Genomic DNA, 16,674 nt, shown 5'->3' with positions numbered 1-16,674 from the left:
TCAGGTGATCAGGCGATCAGGTAGGGCGTAAAACAAAAATAAGTTAAACTACGGAGATGAAGAGGTTTCTGCCCCCGACACTCCCTGAGCGTTAGGGAGTGACGCGGCCATGGCGGGTTGAAGGGTCACGGGGTCGCTGGGGGGGTGAAGGGTCACAGACAACGACCTCTAAGTGATGTCACCGTGGGGGGGTCCCACAGCTGGCAGATTGCCAAATATATCTCTCTAAAAAATACACTAATTCATCGAAAAATATAATTCTGTACATGTTTGTTCTTTCAGCTAAAGTAATTTCTTATTTTTTTCCCTTTTTCATGAAGTCACTTGTTCTTCCTATTTTCCCCATCTTAAAAGTCTCCAAACTGTGCAATGTCACAATGTAGTATACACAATATTACAATTTAATATTAATAGATTAATAATAATAATAATAATAGATGAATGAGACTCTATCGAGTGTTTAAAGCAGCATGCGAGGAGGAGGAGGACAGCTAAAGGGTGTTTCTCTTTAGTTTTTACCGCTGGGAAGAACAGCTCTGGAACCTCACAGACACCTTTAACGCCATAGATCAACTGATGCCATTAAATCAACGATACATCTTTACGTAATACTGATGACTGGCTCACATCCAGGAGTTATGATGCAGGGAGACAAGCTGTAGGGTGTAGGCCCCAGAGGGTCAAACTGAAAGGAGACGGCCGGACGGCCCCAGAGGGTCAAACTGAAAGGAGACGGCCGGACGGCCCCAGAGGGTCAAACTGAAAGGAGACGGCCGGACGGCCCCAGAGGGTCAAACTGAAAGGAGACGCCCGGACGGCCCCAGAGGGTCAAACTGAAAGGAGACGCCCGGACGGCCCCTGAGGGTCAAACTGAAAGGAGACGGCCGGACGGCCCCTGAGGGTCAAACTGAAAGGAGACGGCCGGACGGCCCCAGAGGGTCAAACTGAAAGGAGACGGCCGGACGGCCCCAGAGAGTCAAACTGTGCAGAGTCTAAAAATACTGCACGTTGTTCAGGGAAAGATCCAGATCCACTTCTTTGACCCTGAAGAGTGTACAAGGAGTCCTGCTCCGGATTTTACCGCTGGCATCGTGAAGAGGTGGTGGTGGCAGCATCCTGGCATCGTGAAGAGGAAGAGGTGGTGGTGGCAGCATCCTGGCATCGTGAAGAGGAAGAGGTGGTGGTGGCAGCATCCTGGCATCGTGAAGAGGAAGAGGTGGTGGTGGCAGCATCCTGGCATCGTGAAGAGGAAGAGGTGGTGGTGGCAGCATCCTGGCATCGTGAAGAGGAAGAGGTGGTGGTGGCAGCATCCTGGCATCGTGAAGAGGAAGAGGTGGTGGTGGCAGCATCCTGGCATCGTGAAGAGGAAGAGGTGGTGGTGGCGGCATCCTGGCATCGTGAAGAGGAAGAGGTGGTGGTGGCGGCATCCTGGCATCGTGAAGAGGAAGAGGTGGTGGTGGCAGCATCCTGGCATCGTGAAGAGGAAGAGGTGGTGGTGGCAGCATCCTGGCATCGTGAAGAGGAAGAGGTGGTGGTGGCGGCATCCTGGCATCGTGAAGAGGAAGAGGTGGTGGTGGCGGCATCCTGGCATCGTGAAGAGGAAGAGGTGGTGGTGGCAGCATCCTGGCATCGTGAAGAGGAAGAGGTGGTGGTGGCAGCATCCTGGCATCGTGAAGAGGAAGAGGTGGTGGTGGCGGCATCCTGGCATCGTGAAGAGGAAGAGGTGGTGGTGGCATCCTGGCATCGTGAAGAGGAAGAGGTGGTGGTGGCAGCATCCTGGCATCGTGAAGAGGAAGAGGTGGTGGTGGCAGCATCCTGGCATCGTGAAGAGGAAGAGGTGGTGGTGGTGGCATCCTGGCATCGTGAAGAGGAAGAGGTGGTGGTGGTGGCATCCTGGCATCGTGAAGAGGAAGAGGTGGTGGCAGCATCCTGTGGCATCAGGCCGTTCCAGAGATCTCCCAAAACGCCACCGATGATCAGGATCAGGATCATTATGTTGGACAGAGAACTGTGGAGACGAGAGCAGAACAGAGGTGGGTTTTAACCCCATTTTGACCTGGGAACGATTCTACAAATGCCTTCTAAATCCTGACAGTTTTCTGAAAAAACCCTATGTTTCTATGTGTCAGTGGCTCTCAAACCCCTACATGTCAAGGAGCCCCACGATTATATGTAATTGAAGGCCGACCCCATCTGAAAATATGTCGTTTCAGGGACCCCCCCAGAAGCAAAGATATGAGTTAAAAACGTTTTCAAAAATAGCAGATCTACAAGCCCGTAGCGCGGCACCCGGTGCCGAGAGCTTGTAGATCTGCTATTTTTCAACAGTAGTAAAGTATAACAATGCTTAAAACACCAACAGGGGTTCCCGTCCTGAATGCGTTAAAGTGGTTAACCCATTCTGGGCGGGAACCCCTTTTGGTGTTTCAAGCATTATGTTATAATTTAGCTGTTGAAAAGTAGCAGATCTACAAGCTCATACGAGCTTGTAGATCTATTTTTGAAAAATCACGAGGGGACCCCCAAAGGACCCCCAAAATTATCTCTATTTGGCCGCCGACCCCCATCTGAAAATATGATGTTCCAGGGACCCCACCAGATGCAAAGATCTGAGTTAAAACCGTTCGCTCTGAAAGAATATATATATTCAAACATTTGGGCCACATTTTCACGATTTTTCAAAAATAGCAGACCTACAAGCTCATAGCGCGGCACTCGGTGCCGTGCTATGAGCTTGTAGGTCTGCTATTTTTCAATGGCTAAAGTATAACAATGCTTAAAACACCAAAAGGGGTTCCCGCCCAGAATGGGTTAAGAACGCTCCTTTATGATAATCTATTTCAACAAAGTGTCCTCATAAGAAGACACCGTTCTAACGTCCCCGCCCACTTCCTTTCTTCTAGAGGGTATGTGTGTGATCATCATCAAACCAGGAAGTTATGCAGGAACGCCTACTGAGTGGCAAAAAACTACTTTCTGGCCTTGACCGCCCATACATCCACACAGAAAAGTCATATATGATTGCATTAAACAACGTTAAACAATGTTAAACTCACTTTGCATGTTGCTTTGCCACTCGATTTGCCACTCGATGTGCCATTCACTTTAAGCATGCGCATACTCTCTATTGTACGACCGACTGTAAGGAATACACGAGGTACACAACATCTACACCAGAGGTTCCCAACCCCCGGTACGCGGACCGGTGCCGGTCCGCGGGACACGTGCCACTGGTACGCGAGAGGGAATTCCAAGTTTTCACGTCGTATAAAAATCCATTTGAAAACATATATTCTTTTATAAGACGTTCATATAAAAAACAACATTAAGCAGATAAGCATCCTGAATCATAGCCACGCCTTGACGTGGCTATGATTCAGTTTGTAATAAACCAACCCGTTTGTAAATCCGTGAAGATTTGAGCGAGTTATGACTGTTTCTGTTTGAGCTGCCATAGAACATGCTGTACTGTAGCCCCGAAGCAAGATGGCCACCGGGTGAACTACGTCAGAGACTCCGCCTTGAGCCATCTAGCCTTTATATATGTCTATCCCCCTTTTTGAAACTAGCTCCTCGCCCTACACACTTCCACTCGGTTTGAGCATAGATATATAAATAGTGTTTATGCTGGGACATGGTGTTGTATAGTTCATAGTGCATGCTGGGACATGGTGTTGTATAGTTCATAGTGCATGCTGGGACATGGTGTTGTATCGCTCATAGTGCATGCTGGGACATGGTGTTGTATAGTTCATAGTGCATGCTGGGACATGGTGTTGTATAGTTCATAGTGCATGCTGGGACATGGTGTTGTATCGCTCATAGTGCATGCTGGGACATGGTGTTGTATAGTTCATAGTGCATGCTGGGACATGGTGTTGTATAGTTCATAGTGCATGCTGGGACAAGGTGTTGTATCGCTCATAGTGCATGCTGGGACATGGTGTTGTATAGTTCATAGTGCATGCTGGGACATGGAGTTGTATAGCTCATAGTGCATGCTGGGACATGGAGTTGTATAGCTCATAGTGCATGCTGGGACATGGTGTTGTATCGCTCAGAGTGCATGCTGGGACATGGTGTTGTATCGCTCAGAGTGCATGCTGGGACATGGTGTTGTATAGTTCATAGTGCATGCTGGGACATGGAGTTGTATAGCTCATAGTGCATGCTGGGACATGGAGTTGTATAGCTCATAGTGCATGCTGGGACATGGTGTTGTATCGCTCAGAGTGCATGCTGGGACATGGTGTTGTATCGCTCAGAGTGCATGCTGGGACATGGTGTTGTATAGCTCATAGTGCATGCTGGGACATGGTGTTGTATCGCTCATAGTGCATGCTGGGACATGGAGTTGTATCGCTCATAGTGCATGCTGGGACATGGAGTTGTATCGCTCATAGTGCATGCTGGGACATGGTGTTGTATCGCTCAGAGTACATGCTATACATGGAGTTGTATCGCTCAGAGTGCATGCTGGGACATGGTGTTGTATAGCTCAGTGCATGCTGGGACATGGTGTTGTATCGCTCATAGTGCATGCTGGGACATGGTGTTGTATAGTTCATAGTGCATGCTGGGACATGGAGTTGTATAGCTCATAGTGCATGCTGGGACATGGAGTTGTATCGCTCATAGTGCATGCTGGGACATGGTGTTGTATCGCTCATAGTGCATGCTGGGACATGGTGTTGTATAGTTCATAGTGCATGCTGGGACATGGAGTTGTATAGCTCATAGTGCATGCTGGGACATGGAGTTGTATCGCTCATAGTGCATGCTGGGACATGGAGTTGTATAGCTCATAGTGCATGCTGGGACATGGAGTTGTATCGCTCATAGTGCATGCTGGGACATGGTGTTGTATCGCTCATAGTGCATGCTGGGACATGGTGTTGTATAGTTCATAGTGCATGCTGGGACATGGTGTTGTATAGCTCATAGTGCATGCTGGGACATGGAGTTGTATCGCTCATAGTGCATGCTGGGACATGGTGTTGTATAGTTCATAGTGCATGCTGGGACATGGAGTTGTATAGCTCATAGTGCATGCTGGGACATGGAGTTGTATCGCTCATTGTGCATGCTGGGACATGGTGTTGTATCGCTCATAGTGCATGCTGGGACATGGTGTTGTATAGTTCATAGTGCATGCTGGGACATGGTGTTGTATCGCTCATAGTGCATGCTGGGACATGGTGTTGTATAGTGCATGCTGGGACATGGTGTTGTATCGCTCATAGTGCATGCTGGGACATGGAGTTGTATAGCTCATAGTGCATGCTGGGACATGGTGTTGTATCGCTCAGAGTGCATGCTGGGACATGGTGTTGTATCGCTCAGAGTGCATGCTGGGACATGGTGTTGTATAGCTCATAGTGCATGCTGGGACATGGTGTTGTATCGCTCATAGTGCATGCTGGGACATGGAGTTGTATCGCTCATAGTGCATGCTGGGACATGGAGTTGTATCGCTCATAGTGCATGCTGGGACATGGTGTTGTATCGCTCAGAGTGCATGCTGGGACATGGAGTTGTATCGCTCAGAGTGCATGCTGGGACATGGTGTTGTATCGCTCAGAGTGCATGCTGGGACATGGTGTTGTATCGCTCAGAGTGCATGCTGGGACATGGTGTTGTATAGCTCATAGTGCATGCTGGGACATGGTGTTGTATCGCTCATAGTGCATGCTGGGACATGGAGTTGTATCGCTCATAGTGCATGCTGGGACATGGAGTTGTATCGCTCATAGTGCATGCTGGGACATGGTGTTGTATCGCTCAGAGTGCATGCTGGGACATGGAGTTGTATCGCTCAGAGTGCATGCTGGGACATGGTGTTGTATCGCTCATAGTGCATGCTGGGACATGGTGTTGTATCGCTCAGAGTGCATGCTGGGACATGGAGTTTCACCTTTGAGAATGTAGTCCGTCAGGAGGCTGGGTACCTTCTCACTGTCGTCCCTCATGGCGCTGAGGACTAGAGGAGGAAGCAACCAGAACAACATGATGGAATCACTGGGGATGTGATGAAAAATAATCACTATAAACCATGAATAATAATTACTACATACAGATACATTCTATTATCCATCCAAATATTGCCTCGATCAGGCTAATGATAATAGATACCAGCAATACCAACAATGCATGCACACTTTGGTAGGTCTCTTCTCCACTAGTCCCTCCCTGACATTTAGTTCTACTGGATCTCTTCTCCACTAGTCCCTCCCTGACATTTAGTTCTACTGGATCTCTTCTCCACTAGTCCCTCCCTGACATTTAGTTCTACTGGATCTCTTCTCCACTAGTCCCTCCCTGACATTTAGTTCTACTGGATCTCTTCTCCACTAGTCCCTCCCTGACATTTAGTTCTACTGGATCTCTTCTCCACTAGTCCCTCCCTGACATTTAGTTCTACTGGATCTCTTCTCCACTAGTCCCTCCCTGACATTTAGTTCTACTGGATCTCTTCTCCACTAGTCCCTCCCTAACATTTAGTTCTACTGGATCTCTTCTCCACTAGTCCCTCCCTGACATTTAGTTCTACTGGATCTCTTCTCCACTAGTCTTTCCCTGACATTTAGTTCTACTGGATCTCTTCTCCACTAGTCCCTCCCTAACATTTAGTTCTACTGGATCTCTTCTCCACTAGTCCCTCCCTGACATTTAGTTCTACTGGATCTCTTCTCCACTAGTCCCTCCCTGACATTTAGTTCTACTGGATCTCTTCTCCACTAGTCCCTCCCTGACATTTAGTTCTACTGGATCTCTTCTCCACTAGTCCCTCCCTGACATTTAGTTCTACTGGATCTCTTCTCCACTAGTCCCTCCCTGACATTTAGTTCTACTGGATCTCTTCTCCACTAGTCCCTCCCTGATATTTAGTTCTACTGGATCTCTTCTCCACTAGTCCCTCCCTAACATTTAGTTCTACTGGATCTCTTCTCCACTAGTCCCTCCCTGATATTTAGTTCTACTGGATCTCTTCTCCACTAGTCCCTCCCTGATATTTAGTTCTACTGGATCTCTTCTCCACTAGTCCCTCCCTGATATTTAGTTCTACTGGATCTCTTCGCCACTAGTCCCTCCCTAACATTTAGTTCTACTGGATCTCCTCTCCACTAGTCCCTCCCTGACATTTAGTTCTACTGGATCTCCTCTCCACTAGTCCCTCCCTAACATTTAGTTCTACTGGATCTCTTCTCCACTAGTCCCTCCCTGACATTTAGTTCTACTGGATCTCTTCGCCACTAGTCCCTCCCTGACATTTAGTTCTACTGGATCTCTTCACCACTAGTCCCTCCCTGACATTTAGTTCTACTGGATCTCTTCACCACTAGTCCCTCCCTGACATTTAGTTCTACTGGATCTCTTCTCCACTAGTCCCTCCCTGACATTTAGTTCTACTGGATCTCTTCTCCACTAGTCCCTCCCTGACATTTAGTTCTACTGGATCTCTTCTCCACTAGTCCCTCCCTGACATTTAGTTCTACTGGATCTCTTCTCCACTAGTCCCTCCCTGACATTTAGTTCTACTGGATCTCTTCTCCACTAGTCCCTCCCTAACATTTAGTTCTACTGGATCTCTTCTCCACTAGTCCCTCCCTGACATTTAGTTCTACTGGTTCTCTTCTCCACTAGTCCCTCCCTGCCATTTAGTTCTACTGGATCTCTTCTCCACTAGTCCCTCCCTGACATTTAGTTCTACTGGATCTCTTCTCCACTAGTCCCTCCCTGACATTTAGTTCTACTGGATCTCTTCTCCACTAGTCCCTCCCTAACATTTAGTTCTACTGGTTCTCTTCTCCACTAGTCCCTCCCTAACATTTAGTTCTACTGGATCTCTTCTCCACTAGTCCCTCCCTAACATTTAGTTCTACTGGTTCTCTTCTCCACTAGTCCCTCCCTAACATTTAGTTCTACTGGATCTCTTCTCCACTAGTCCCTCCCTAACATTTAGTTCTACTGGTTCTCTTCTCCACTAGTCCCTCCCTAACATTTAGTTCTACTGGATCTCTTCTCCACTAGTCCCTCCCTGACATTTAGTTCTACTGGATCTCCTCTCCACTAGTCCCTCCCTGACATTTAGTTCTACTGGATCTCTTCTCCACTAGTCCCTCCCTGACATTTAGTTCTACTGGATCTCTTCTCCACTAGTCCCTCCCTGACATTTGGTTCTACTGGATCTCTGCTCCACTAGTCCCTCCCTGACATTTAGTTCTACTGGATCTCTTCTCCACTAGTCCCTCCCTGACATTTAGTTCTACTGGATCCAGTTTTATGCTAGGTTGCATGCTGAAAATAGCTGATCTAAAAGTTCGGAGCTTGTAGATCGGCTCAGAGCTTGTAGATCGGCTCAGAGCTTGTAGATCGGCTATTTTCAGCATGCAAGCAAAGTGTAAAATCTGCCATTACAACGATATCAAGGCCTGTCAAAACACATTTTAGTCGACTAAATCAACTGTATTTAGTCGACTAAATCAACTGTATTTAGTCGACTAAATCAACTGTATTTAGTCGACTAAATCAACTGTATTTAGTCGACTAAATCAACTGTATTTAGTCGACTAAATCAACTGTATTTAGTCGACTAAATCAACTGTATTTAGTCGACTAAATCAACTGTATTTAGTCGACTAAATCAACTGTATTTAGTCGACTAAATCAACTGTATTTAGTCGACTAAATCAACTGTATTTAGTCGACTAAATCAACTGTATTTAGTCGACTAAATCAACTGTATTTAGTCGACTAAATCAACTGTATTTAGTCGACTAAATCAACTGTATTTAGTCGACTAAATCAACTGTATTTAGTCGACTAAATCAACTGTATTTAGTCGACTAAATCAACTGTATTTAGTCGACTAAATCAACTGTATTTAGTCGACTAAATCAACTGTATTTAGTCGACTAAAACTGGTCTAACACTAGAACATTCCGGGTGACTGAAACTAAATGAAAATTATTCAAAAGACGGCACTGGTTTCTGTACTGTGGAGTTACTAGGTTTCTGTACTGTGGAGTTACTAGGTTTCTGTACTGTGGAGTTACTAGGTTTCTGTACTGTGGAGTTACTAGGTTTCTGTACTGTGGAGTTACTAGGTTTCTGTACTGTGGAGTTACTAGGTTTCTGTACTGTGGAGTTACTAGGTTACTGTACTGTGGAGTTACTAGGTTTCTGTACTGTGGAGTTACTAGGTTACTGTACTGTGGAGTTACTAGGTTTATGTACTGTGGAGTTACTAGGTTTCTGTACTGTGGAGTTACTAGGTTTCTGTACTGTGGAGTTACTAGGTTACTGTACTGTGGAGTTACTAGGTTTATGTACTGTGGAGTTACTAGGTTTATGTACTGTGGAGTTACTAGGTTTCTGTACTGTGGAGTTACTAGGTTTCTGTACTGTGGAGTTACTAGGTTTCTGTACTGTGGAGTAACAAGGTTTCTGTACTGTGGAGTTACTAGGTTTCTGTACTGTGGAGTTACTAGGTTTCTGTACTGTGGAGTTACTAGGTTTCTGTACTGTGGAGTTACTAGGTTTCTGTACTGTGGAGTTACTAGGTTTCTGTACTGTGGAGTTACTAGGTTTCTGTACTGTGGAGTAACAAGGTTTCTGTACTGTGGAGTTACTAGGTTTCTGTACTGTGGAGTTACTAGGTTTCTGTACTGTGGAGTTACTAGGTTTCTGTACTGTGGAGTTACTAGGTTTCTGTACTGTGGAGTTACTAGGTTTCTGTACTGTGGAGTTACTAGGTTTCTGTACTGTGGAGTTACTAGGTTTCTGTACTGTGGAGTTACTAGGTTTCTGTACTGTGGAGTTACTAGGTTTCTGTACTGTGGAGTTACTAGGTTTCTGTACTGTGGAGTTACTAGGTTTCTGTACTGTGGAGTTACTAGGTTACTGTACTGTGGAGTTACTAGGTTTCTGTACTGTGGAGTAACAAGGTTTCTGTACTGTGGAGTTACTAGGTTTCTGTACTGTGGAGTAACAAGGTTTATGTACTGTGGAGTTACAAGGTTTCTGTACTGTGGAGTTACTAGGTTTCTGTACTGTGGAGTTACTAGGTTACTGTACTGTGGAGTTACTAGGTTTATGTACTGTGGAGTTACTAGGTTTCTGTACTGTGGAGTTACTAGGTTTCTGTACTGTGGAGTTACTAGGTTACTGTACTGTGGAGTTACTAGGTTTATGTACTGTGGAGTTACTAGGTTTATGTACTGTGGAGTTACTAGGTTTCTGTACTGTGGAGTTACTAGGTTTCTGTACTGTGGAGTTACTAGGTTTCTGTACTGTGGAGTAACAAGGTTTCTGTACTGTGGAGTTACTAGGTTTCTGTACTGTGGAGTTACTAGGTTTCTGTACTGTGGAGTTACTAGGTTTCTGTACTGTGGAGTTACTAGGTTTCTGTACTGTGGAGTTACTAGGTTTCTGTACTGTGGAGTTACTAGGTTTCTGTACTGTGGAGTTACTAGGTTTCTGTACTGTGGAGTTACTAGGTTTCTGTACTGTGGAGTTACTAGGTTACTGTACTGTGGAGTTACTAGGTTTCTGTACTGTGGAGTTACTAGGTTACTGTACTGTGGAGTTACTAGGTTTATATACTGTGGAGTTACTAGGTTTCTGTACTGTGGAGTTACTAGGTTTCTGTACTGTGGAGTTACTAGGTTACTGTACTGTGGAGTTACTAGGTTTATGTACTGTGGAGTTACTAGGTTTATGTACTGTGGAGTTACTAGGTTTCTGTACTGTGGAGTTACTAGGTTTCTGTACTGTGGAGTTACTAGGTTTCTGTACTGTGGAGTTACTAGGTTTCTGTACTGTGGAGTAACAAGGTTTCTGTACTGTGGAGTTACTAGGTTTCTGTACTGTGGAGTTACTAGGTTTCTGTACTGTGGAGTTACTAGGTTTCTGTACTGTGGAGTTACTAGGTTTCTGTACTGTGGAGTTACTAGGTTTCTGTACTGTGTAGTTACTAGGTTTCTGTACTGTGGAGTAACAAGGTTTCTGTACTGTGGAGTTACTAGGTTTCTGTACTGTGGAGTAACAAGGTTTATGTACTGTGGAGTTACTAGGTTTCTGTACTGTGGAGTTACAAGGTTTCTGTACTGTGGAGTTACTAGGTTTCTGTACTGTGGAGTTACTAGGTTTCTGTACTGTGGAGTAACAAGGTTTCTGTACTGTGGAGTTACTAGGTTTCTGTACTGTGTAGTTACTAGGTTTCTGTACTGTGGAGTAACAAGGTTTCTGTACTGTGGAGTTACTAGGTTTCTGTACTGTGGAGTAACAAGGTTTCTGTACTGTGGAGTTACTAGGTTTCTGTACTGTGGAGTTACAAGGTTTCTGTACTGTGGAGTTACTAGGTTTCTGTACTGTGGAGTTACTAGGTTTCTGTACTGTGGAGTAACAAGGTTTCTGTACTGTGGAGTTACTAGGTTTCTGTACTGTGGAGTTACTAGGTTTCTGTACTGTGGAGTTACTAGGTTTCTGTACTGTGGAGTTACTAGGTTTCTGTACTGTGGAGTTACTAGGTTTCTGTACTGTGGAGTTACTAGGTTTCTGTACTGTGGAGTTACTAGGTTTCTGTACTGTGGAGTTACTAGGTTTCTGTACTGTGGAGTTACTAGGTTTCTGTACTGTGGAGTTACTAGGTTTCTGTACTGTGGAGTTACTAGGTTTCTGTACTGTGGAGTTACTAGGTTTCTGTACTGTGGAGTTACTAGGTTTCTGTACTGTGGAGTTACTAGGTTTCTGTACTGTGGAGTTACTAGGTTTCTGTACTGTGGAGTTACTAGGTTTCTGTACTGTGGAGTTACTAGGTTTCTGTACTGTGGAGTTACTAGGTTTCTGTACTGTGGAGTTACTAGGTTTCTGTACTGTGGAGTTACTAGGTTTCTGTACTGTGGAGTTACTAGGTTTCTGTACTGTGGAGTAACAAGGTTTCTGTACTGTGGAGTTACTAGGTTTCTGTACTGTGGAGTAACAAGGTTTATGTACTGTGGAGTTACTAGGTTTCTGTACTGTGGAGTTACAAGGTTTCTGTACTGTGGAGTTACTAGGTTTCTGTACTGTGGAGTTACTAGGTTTCTGTACTGTGGAGTAACAAGGTTTCTGTACTGTGGAGTTACTAGGTTTCTGTACTGTGGAGTTACTAGGTTTATGTACTGTGGAGTTACAAGGTTTCTGTACTGTGGAGTTACTAGGTTTCTGTACTGTGGAGTTACTAGGTTTCTGTACTGTGGAGTTACTAGGTTTCTGTACTGTGGAGTTACTAGGTTTCTGTACTGTGGAGTTACTAGGTTTCTGTACTGTGGAGTTACTAGGTTTCTGTACTGTGGAGTTACTAGGTTTCTGTACTGTGGAGTTACTAGGTTTCTGTACTGTGGAGTTACTAGGTTTCTGTACTGTGGAGTTACTAGGTTTATGTACTGTGGAGTTACTAGGTTTATGTACTGTGGAGTTACTAGGTTTCTGTACTGTGGAGTTACTAGGTTTCTGTACTGTGGAGTAACAAGGTTTATGTACTGTGGAGTTACTAGGTTTCTGTACTGTGGAGTTACTAGGTTTATGTACTGTGGAGTTACAAGGTTTCTGTACTGTGGAGTTACTAGGTTTCTGTACTGTGGAGTAACAAGGTTTATGTACTGTGGAGTTACTAGGTTTCTGTACTGTGGAGTTACTAGGTTTCTGTACTGTGGAGTAACAAGGTTTCTGTACTGTGGAGTTACTAGGTTTCTGTACTGTGGAGTTACTAGGTTTCTGTACTGTGGAGTTACTAGGTTTCTGTACTGTGGAGTTACTAGGTTTCTGTACTGTGGAGTTACTAGGTTTCTGTACTGTGGAGTTACTAGGTTTCTGTACTGTGGAGTTACTAGGTTTCTGTACTGTGGAGTTACTAGGTTTCTGTACTGTGGAGTTACTAGGTTTCTGTACTGTGGAGTTACTAGGTTTCTGTACTGTGGAGTAACAAGGTTTCTGTACTGTGGAGTTACTAGGTTTCTGTACTGTGGAGTTACTAGGTTTCTGTACTGTGGAGTTACTAGGTTTCTGTACTGTGGAGTTACTAGGTTTCTGTACTGTGGAGTTACTAGGTTTCTGTACTGTGGAGTTACTAGGTTTCTGTACTGTGGAGTAACAAGGTTTATGTACTGTGGAGTTACTAGGTTTCTGTACTGTGGAGTTACAAGGTTTCTGTACTGTGGAGTTACTAGGTTTCTGTACTGTGGAGTTACTAGGTTTCTGTACTGTGGAGTAACAAGGTTTCTGTACTGTGGAGTTACTAGGTTTCTGTACTGTGGAGTTACTAGGTTTATGTACTGTGGAGTTACAAGGTTTCTGTACTGTGGAGTTACTAGGTTTCTGTACTGTGGAGTTACTAGGTTTCTGTACTGTGGAGTTACTAGGTTTCTGTACTGTGGAGTTACTAGGTTTCTGTACTGTGGAGTTACTAGGTTTCTGTACTGTGGAGTTACTAGGTTTCTGTACTGTGGAGTTACTAGGTTTCTGTACTGTGGAGTTACTAGGTTTCTGTACTGTGGAGTTACTAGGTTTCTGTACTGTGGAGTTACTAGGTTTATGTACTGTGGAGTTACTAGGTTTATGTACTGTGGAGTTACTAGGTTTCTGTACTGTGGAGTTACTAGGTTTCTGTACTGTGGAGTAACAAGGTTTATGTACTGTGGAGTTACTAGGTTTCTGTACTGTGGAGTTACTAGGTTTATGTACTGTGGAGTTACAAGGTTTCTGTACTGTGGAGTTACTAGGTTTCTGTACTGTGGAGTAACAAGGTTTATGTACTGTGGAGTTACTAGGTTTCTGTACTGTGGAGTTACTAGGTTTCTGTACTGTGGAGTTACTAGGTTTCTGTACTGTGGAGTAACAAGGTTTCTGTACTGTGGAGTTACTAGGTTTCTGTACTGTGGAGTTACTAGGTTTCTGTACTGTGGAGTTACTAGGTTTATGTACTGTGGAGTTACTAGGTTTCTGTACTGTGGAGTTACTAGGTTTCTGTACTGTGGAGTTACTAGGTTTCTGTACTGTGGAGTAACAAGGTTTCTGTACTGTGGAGTTACTAGGTTTCTGTACTGTGGAGTTACTAGGTTTCTGTACTGTGGAGTTACTAGGTTTCTGTACTGTGGAGTTACTAGGTTTCTGTACTGTGGAGTTACTAGGTTTCTGTACTGTGGAGTTACTAGGTTTCTGTACTGTGGAGTTACTAGGTTTATGTACTGTGGAGTAACAAGGTTTATGTACTGTGGAGTAACAAGGTTTCTGTACTGTGGAGTTACTAGGTTTCTGTACTGTGGAGTTACTAGGTTTCTGTACTGTGGAGTTACTAGGTTTCTGTACTGTGGAGTTACTAGGTTTATGTACTGTGGAGTAACAAGGTTTATGTACTGTGGAGTTACTAGGTTTCTGTACTGTGGAGTTACTAGGTTTCTGTACTGTGGAGTAACAAGGTTTCTGTACTGTGGAGTTACTAGGTTTCTGTACTGTGGAGTAACAAGGTTTCTGTACTGTGGAGTTACTAGGTTTCTGTACTGTGGAGTAACAAGGTTTATGTACTGTGGAGTTACTAGGTTTCTGTACTGTGGAGTTACTAGGTTTCTGTACTGTACTTTTGGTGAGGATCTGGAGGTCTTCGACACACGGGGAGCCTGCTTTCTTCTCATAGGGGATGACCGTGGTCAGATACTGATGATGGACACACACACACACACACACACACACACACACACACACACACACACACACACACACACACACACACACACACACACACACACACACACACACAGAGTATGAGATGAGGAAAACGCACCTCTTCGGACTCCATCTTGGCCCGTAGCACTTTCCCTAGCCCCGATGCCCTTACAGGCGTATGCTAAGACTCAACTTATGTAACTTAGATATCATTTTATGTGGATATAGCACTCTATAGTGTAAACGCATAGGTTGATTATGAGATAGATATTCCACTGTTAAGCCATTTAGGCCTGACGTCGAAATTTAAAAAATGTCTTCTAAATTCTGACAGTTTTCTGAAATACCTCATGTTTCTGTATCAGTGGTGCGCATTTGCGCAATTCAGTATTTAAGTCCGACGTCATTTTGTAGTGCTACGTTACGTCCGGGTCCAAGTGGCACCAGCTCCCGTCCGCATCTCATTGTAAATAGAATATCTAAACGCGTGAATCTTTTTACAATGACGTTATTTTTCACAAAGGAAGCCATTGAGGGTTAACCCATTAACGGTTAATGGGTTGTTAAAGAAATTGGGTTGTTAACCCATGAAGGCCTGACGTCGAAATAAAATAGAAAGAATATATTCAAAGATCTGCGCCGCATTTTCAAAAATAGCAGACCTACAAGCTCGTAGTGCGCCACTCGGTGGCGCGCTATGAGCTTGTAGATCTGCTATTTTTCAATAGCTAAAGTATAACATAATGCTTAGTTAAAACACCAAAAGGGGTTCCCGGCCAGAACAGTTACTGAAGCCTGTTGGAATGCATGGAATATCCAATTAACCAAAGATCAGATCAGAAGTCGGTTATCGGTTCTAAAAATATCCTTTTAACTGTATTTTTGGGTTAATTTTAGCCCGTAGCATTGTTCCCTTTTCAATTTTGGGCACCGTACCCTCTCCTACGCACCGTACCCTCTCCTACGCACCGTACCCTCTCCTACGCACCTGACGCCTGTAGGGGGCACCGTACCCTCTCCTACGCACCTGACGCCTGTAGGGGGCACCGTACCCTCTCCTACGCACCTGACGCCTGTAGGGGGCACCGTACCCTCTCCTACGCACCTGACGCCTGTAGGGGGCACCGTACCCTCTCCTACGCACCTGACGCCTGTAGGGGGCACCGTACCCTCTCCTACGCACCTGACGCCTGTAGGGGGCACCGTACCCTCTCCTACGCACCTGACGCCTGTAGGGGGCACCGTACCCTCTCCTACGCACCTGACGCCTGTAGGGGGCACCGTACCCTCTCCTACGCACCTGACGCCTGTAGGGGGCACCGTACCCTCTCCTACGCACCTGACGCCTGTAGGGGGCACCGTACCCTCTCCTACGCACCTGACGCCTGTAGGGGTGCAAAAGCCTTGCTTTTTTATTAGCCCGTAGCATTTCTCTTGCCTTGACGACCTTGACGCGAAGGTTATTTAGACAGAAGGTTATTTAGACAGATGGTTATTTAGACAGATAGAAGGTTATTTAGACAGATGGTTATTTAGACAGATAGGTTATTTAGACAGATGCCAGGTCTGTTTGTATAGTTTCTATAGTTTGTGTGTAGTTTCGATGTACACTATATCTATTTGTTTTGAAATAATGTTTAAAGACGACAGGTTCTTGGATGACGATACGATTTAAACACATTTATTTTCCAGACAAATAACCGAAAAATATATTTTTGAACACTTTTTATTTAACTACATTTACTTTTCATGAAAAATGACGTAATTTCTGTGCAACAACAAACATGCTTTCTTGTTTAGAACCTAGCTCGAGTTAACATGTACAAAAAAGCTTCATTTGATTTCATCTTGCACGTCCACTTCCAGTCTAAGCCCACCATTCACAGCTCTGTATCTCAGAAACGACATTGAGGGGCCGTTTCTGGTGAATACAAGGGTTTTCAACGGCCTGTAGCAGGCGGGCTGACACTC

The 16,674-nt window shown here is 44.8% G+C and overlaps 1 protein-coding gene across 2 annotated transcripts in view; it reads right to left on the bottom strand.

The window, feature by feature from the left end:
- Positions 1-1,744: 1,744 nt before the first annotated feature.
- Positions 1,745-16,674, bottom strand: part of fez2b (fasciculation and elongation protein zeta 2b) — a 50,398-nt gene continuing 35,468 nt past the window's right edge. The window contains exons 7-9 of one of the 2 annotated variants that reach the window (XM_079531967.1): positions 14,619-14,694; positions 5,915-5,980; positions 1,745-2,008 (exon numbers count right to left, since the gene is read on the bottom strand). In XM_079531967.1, coding sequence (XP_079388093.1) covers positions 1,992-2,008; positions 5,915-5,980; positions 14,619-14,694 — 159 coding nt within the window. In that variant the 3' untranslated portion in view covers positions 1,745-1,991. The remainder of the gene's footprint in view (positions 2,009-5,914; positions 5,981-14,618; positions 14,695-16,674) is intronic. The other variant, XR_013789469.1, reaches the window with a different exon arrangement.

The sequence above is a fragment of the Electrona antarctica genome, assembly GCF_951216825.1.
Source record: "Electrona antarctica genome assembly, contig: scaffold_103, whole genome shotgun sequence".
In the NCBI taxonomy this organism is placed as follows: Eukaryota; Metazoa; Chordata; class Actinopteri; order Myctophiformes; family Myctophidae; genus Electrona; species Electrona antarctica.
The sequence above is the reverse complement of the archived record's forward strand: the minus strand, read 5'-3'. Positions and strand labels throughout refer to the sequence as shown.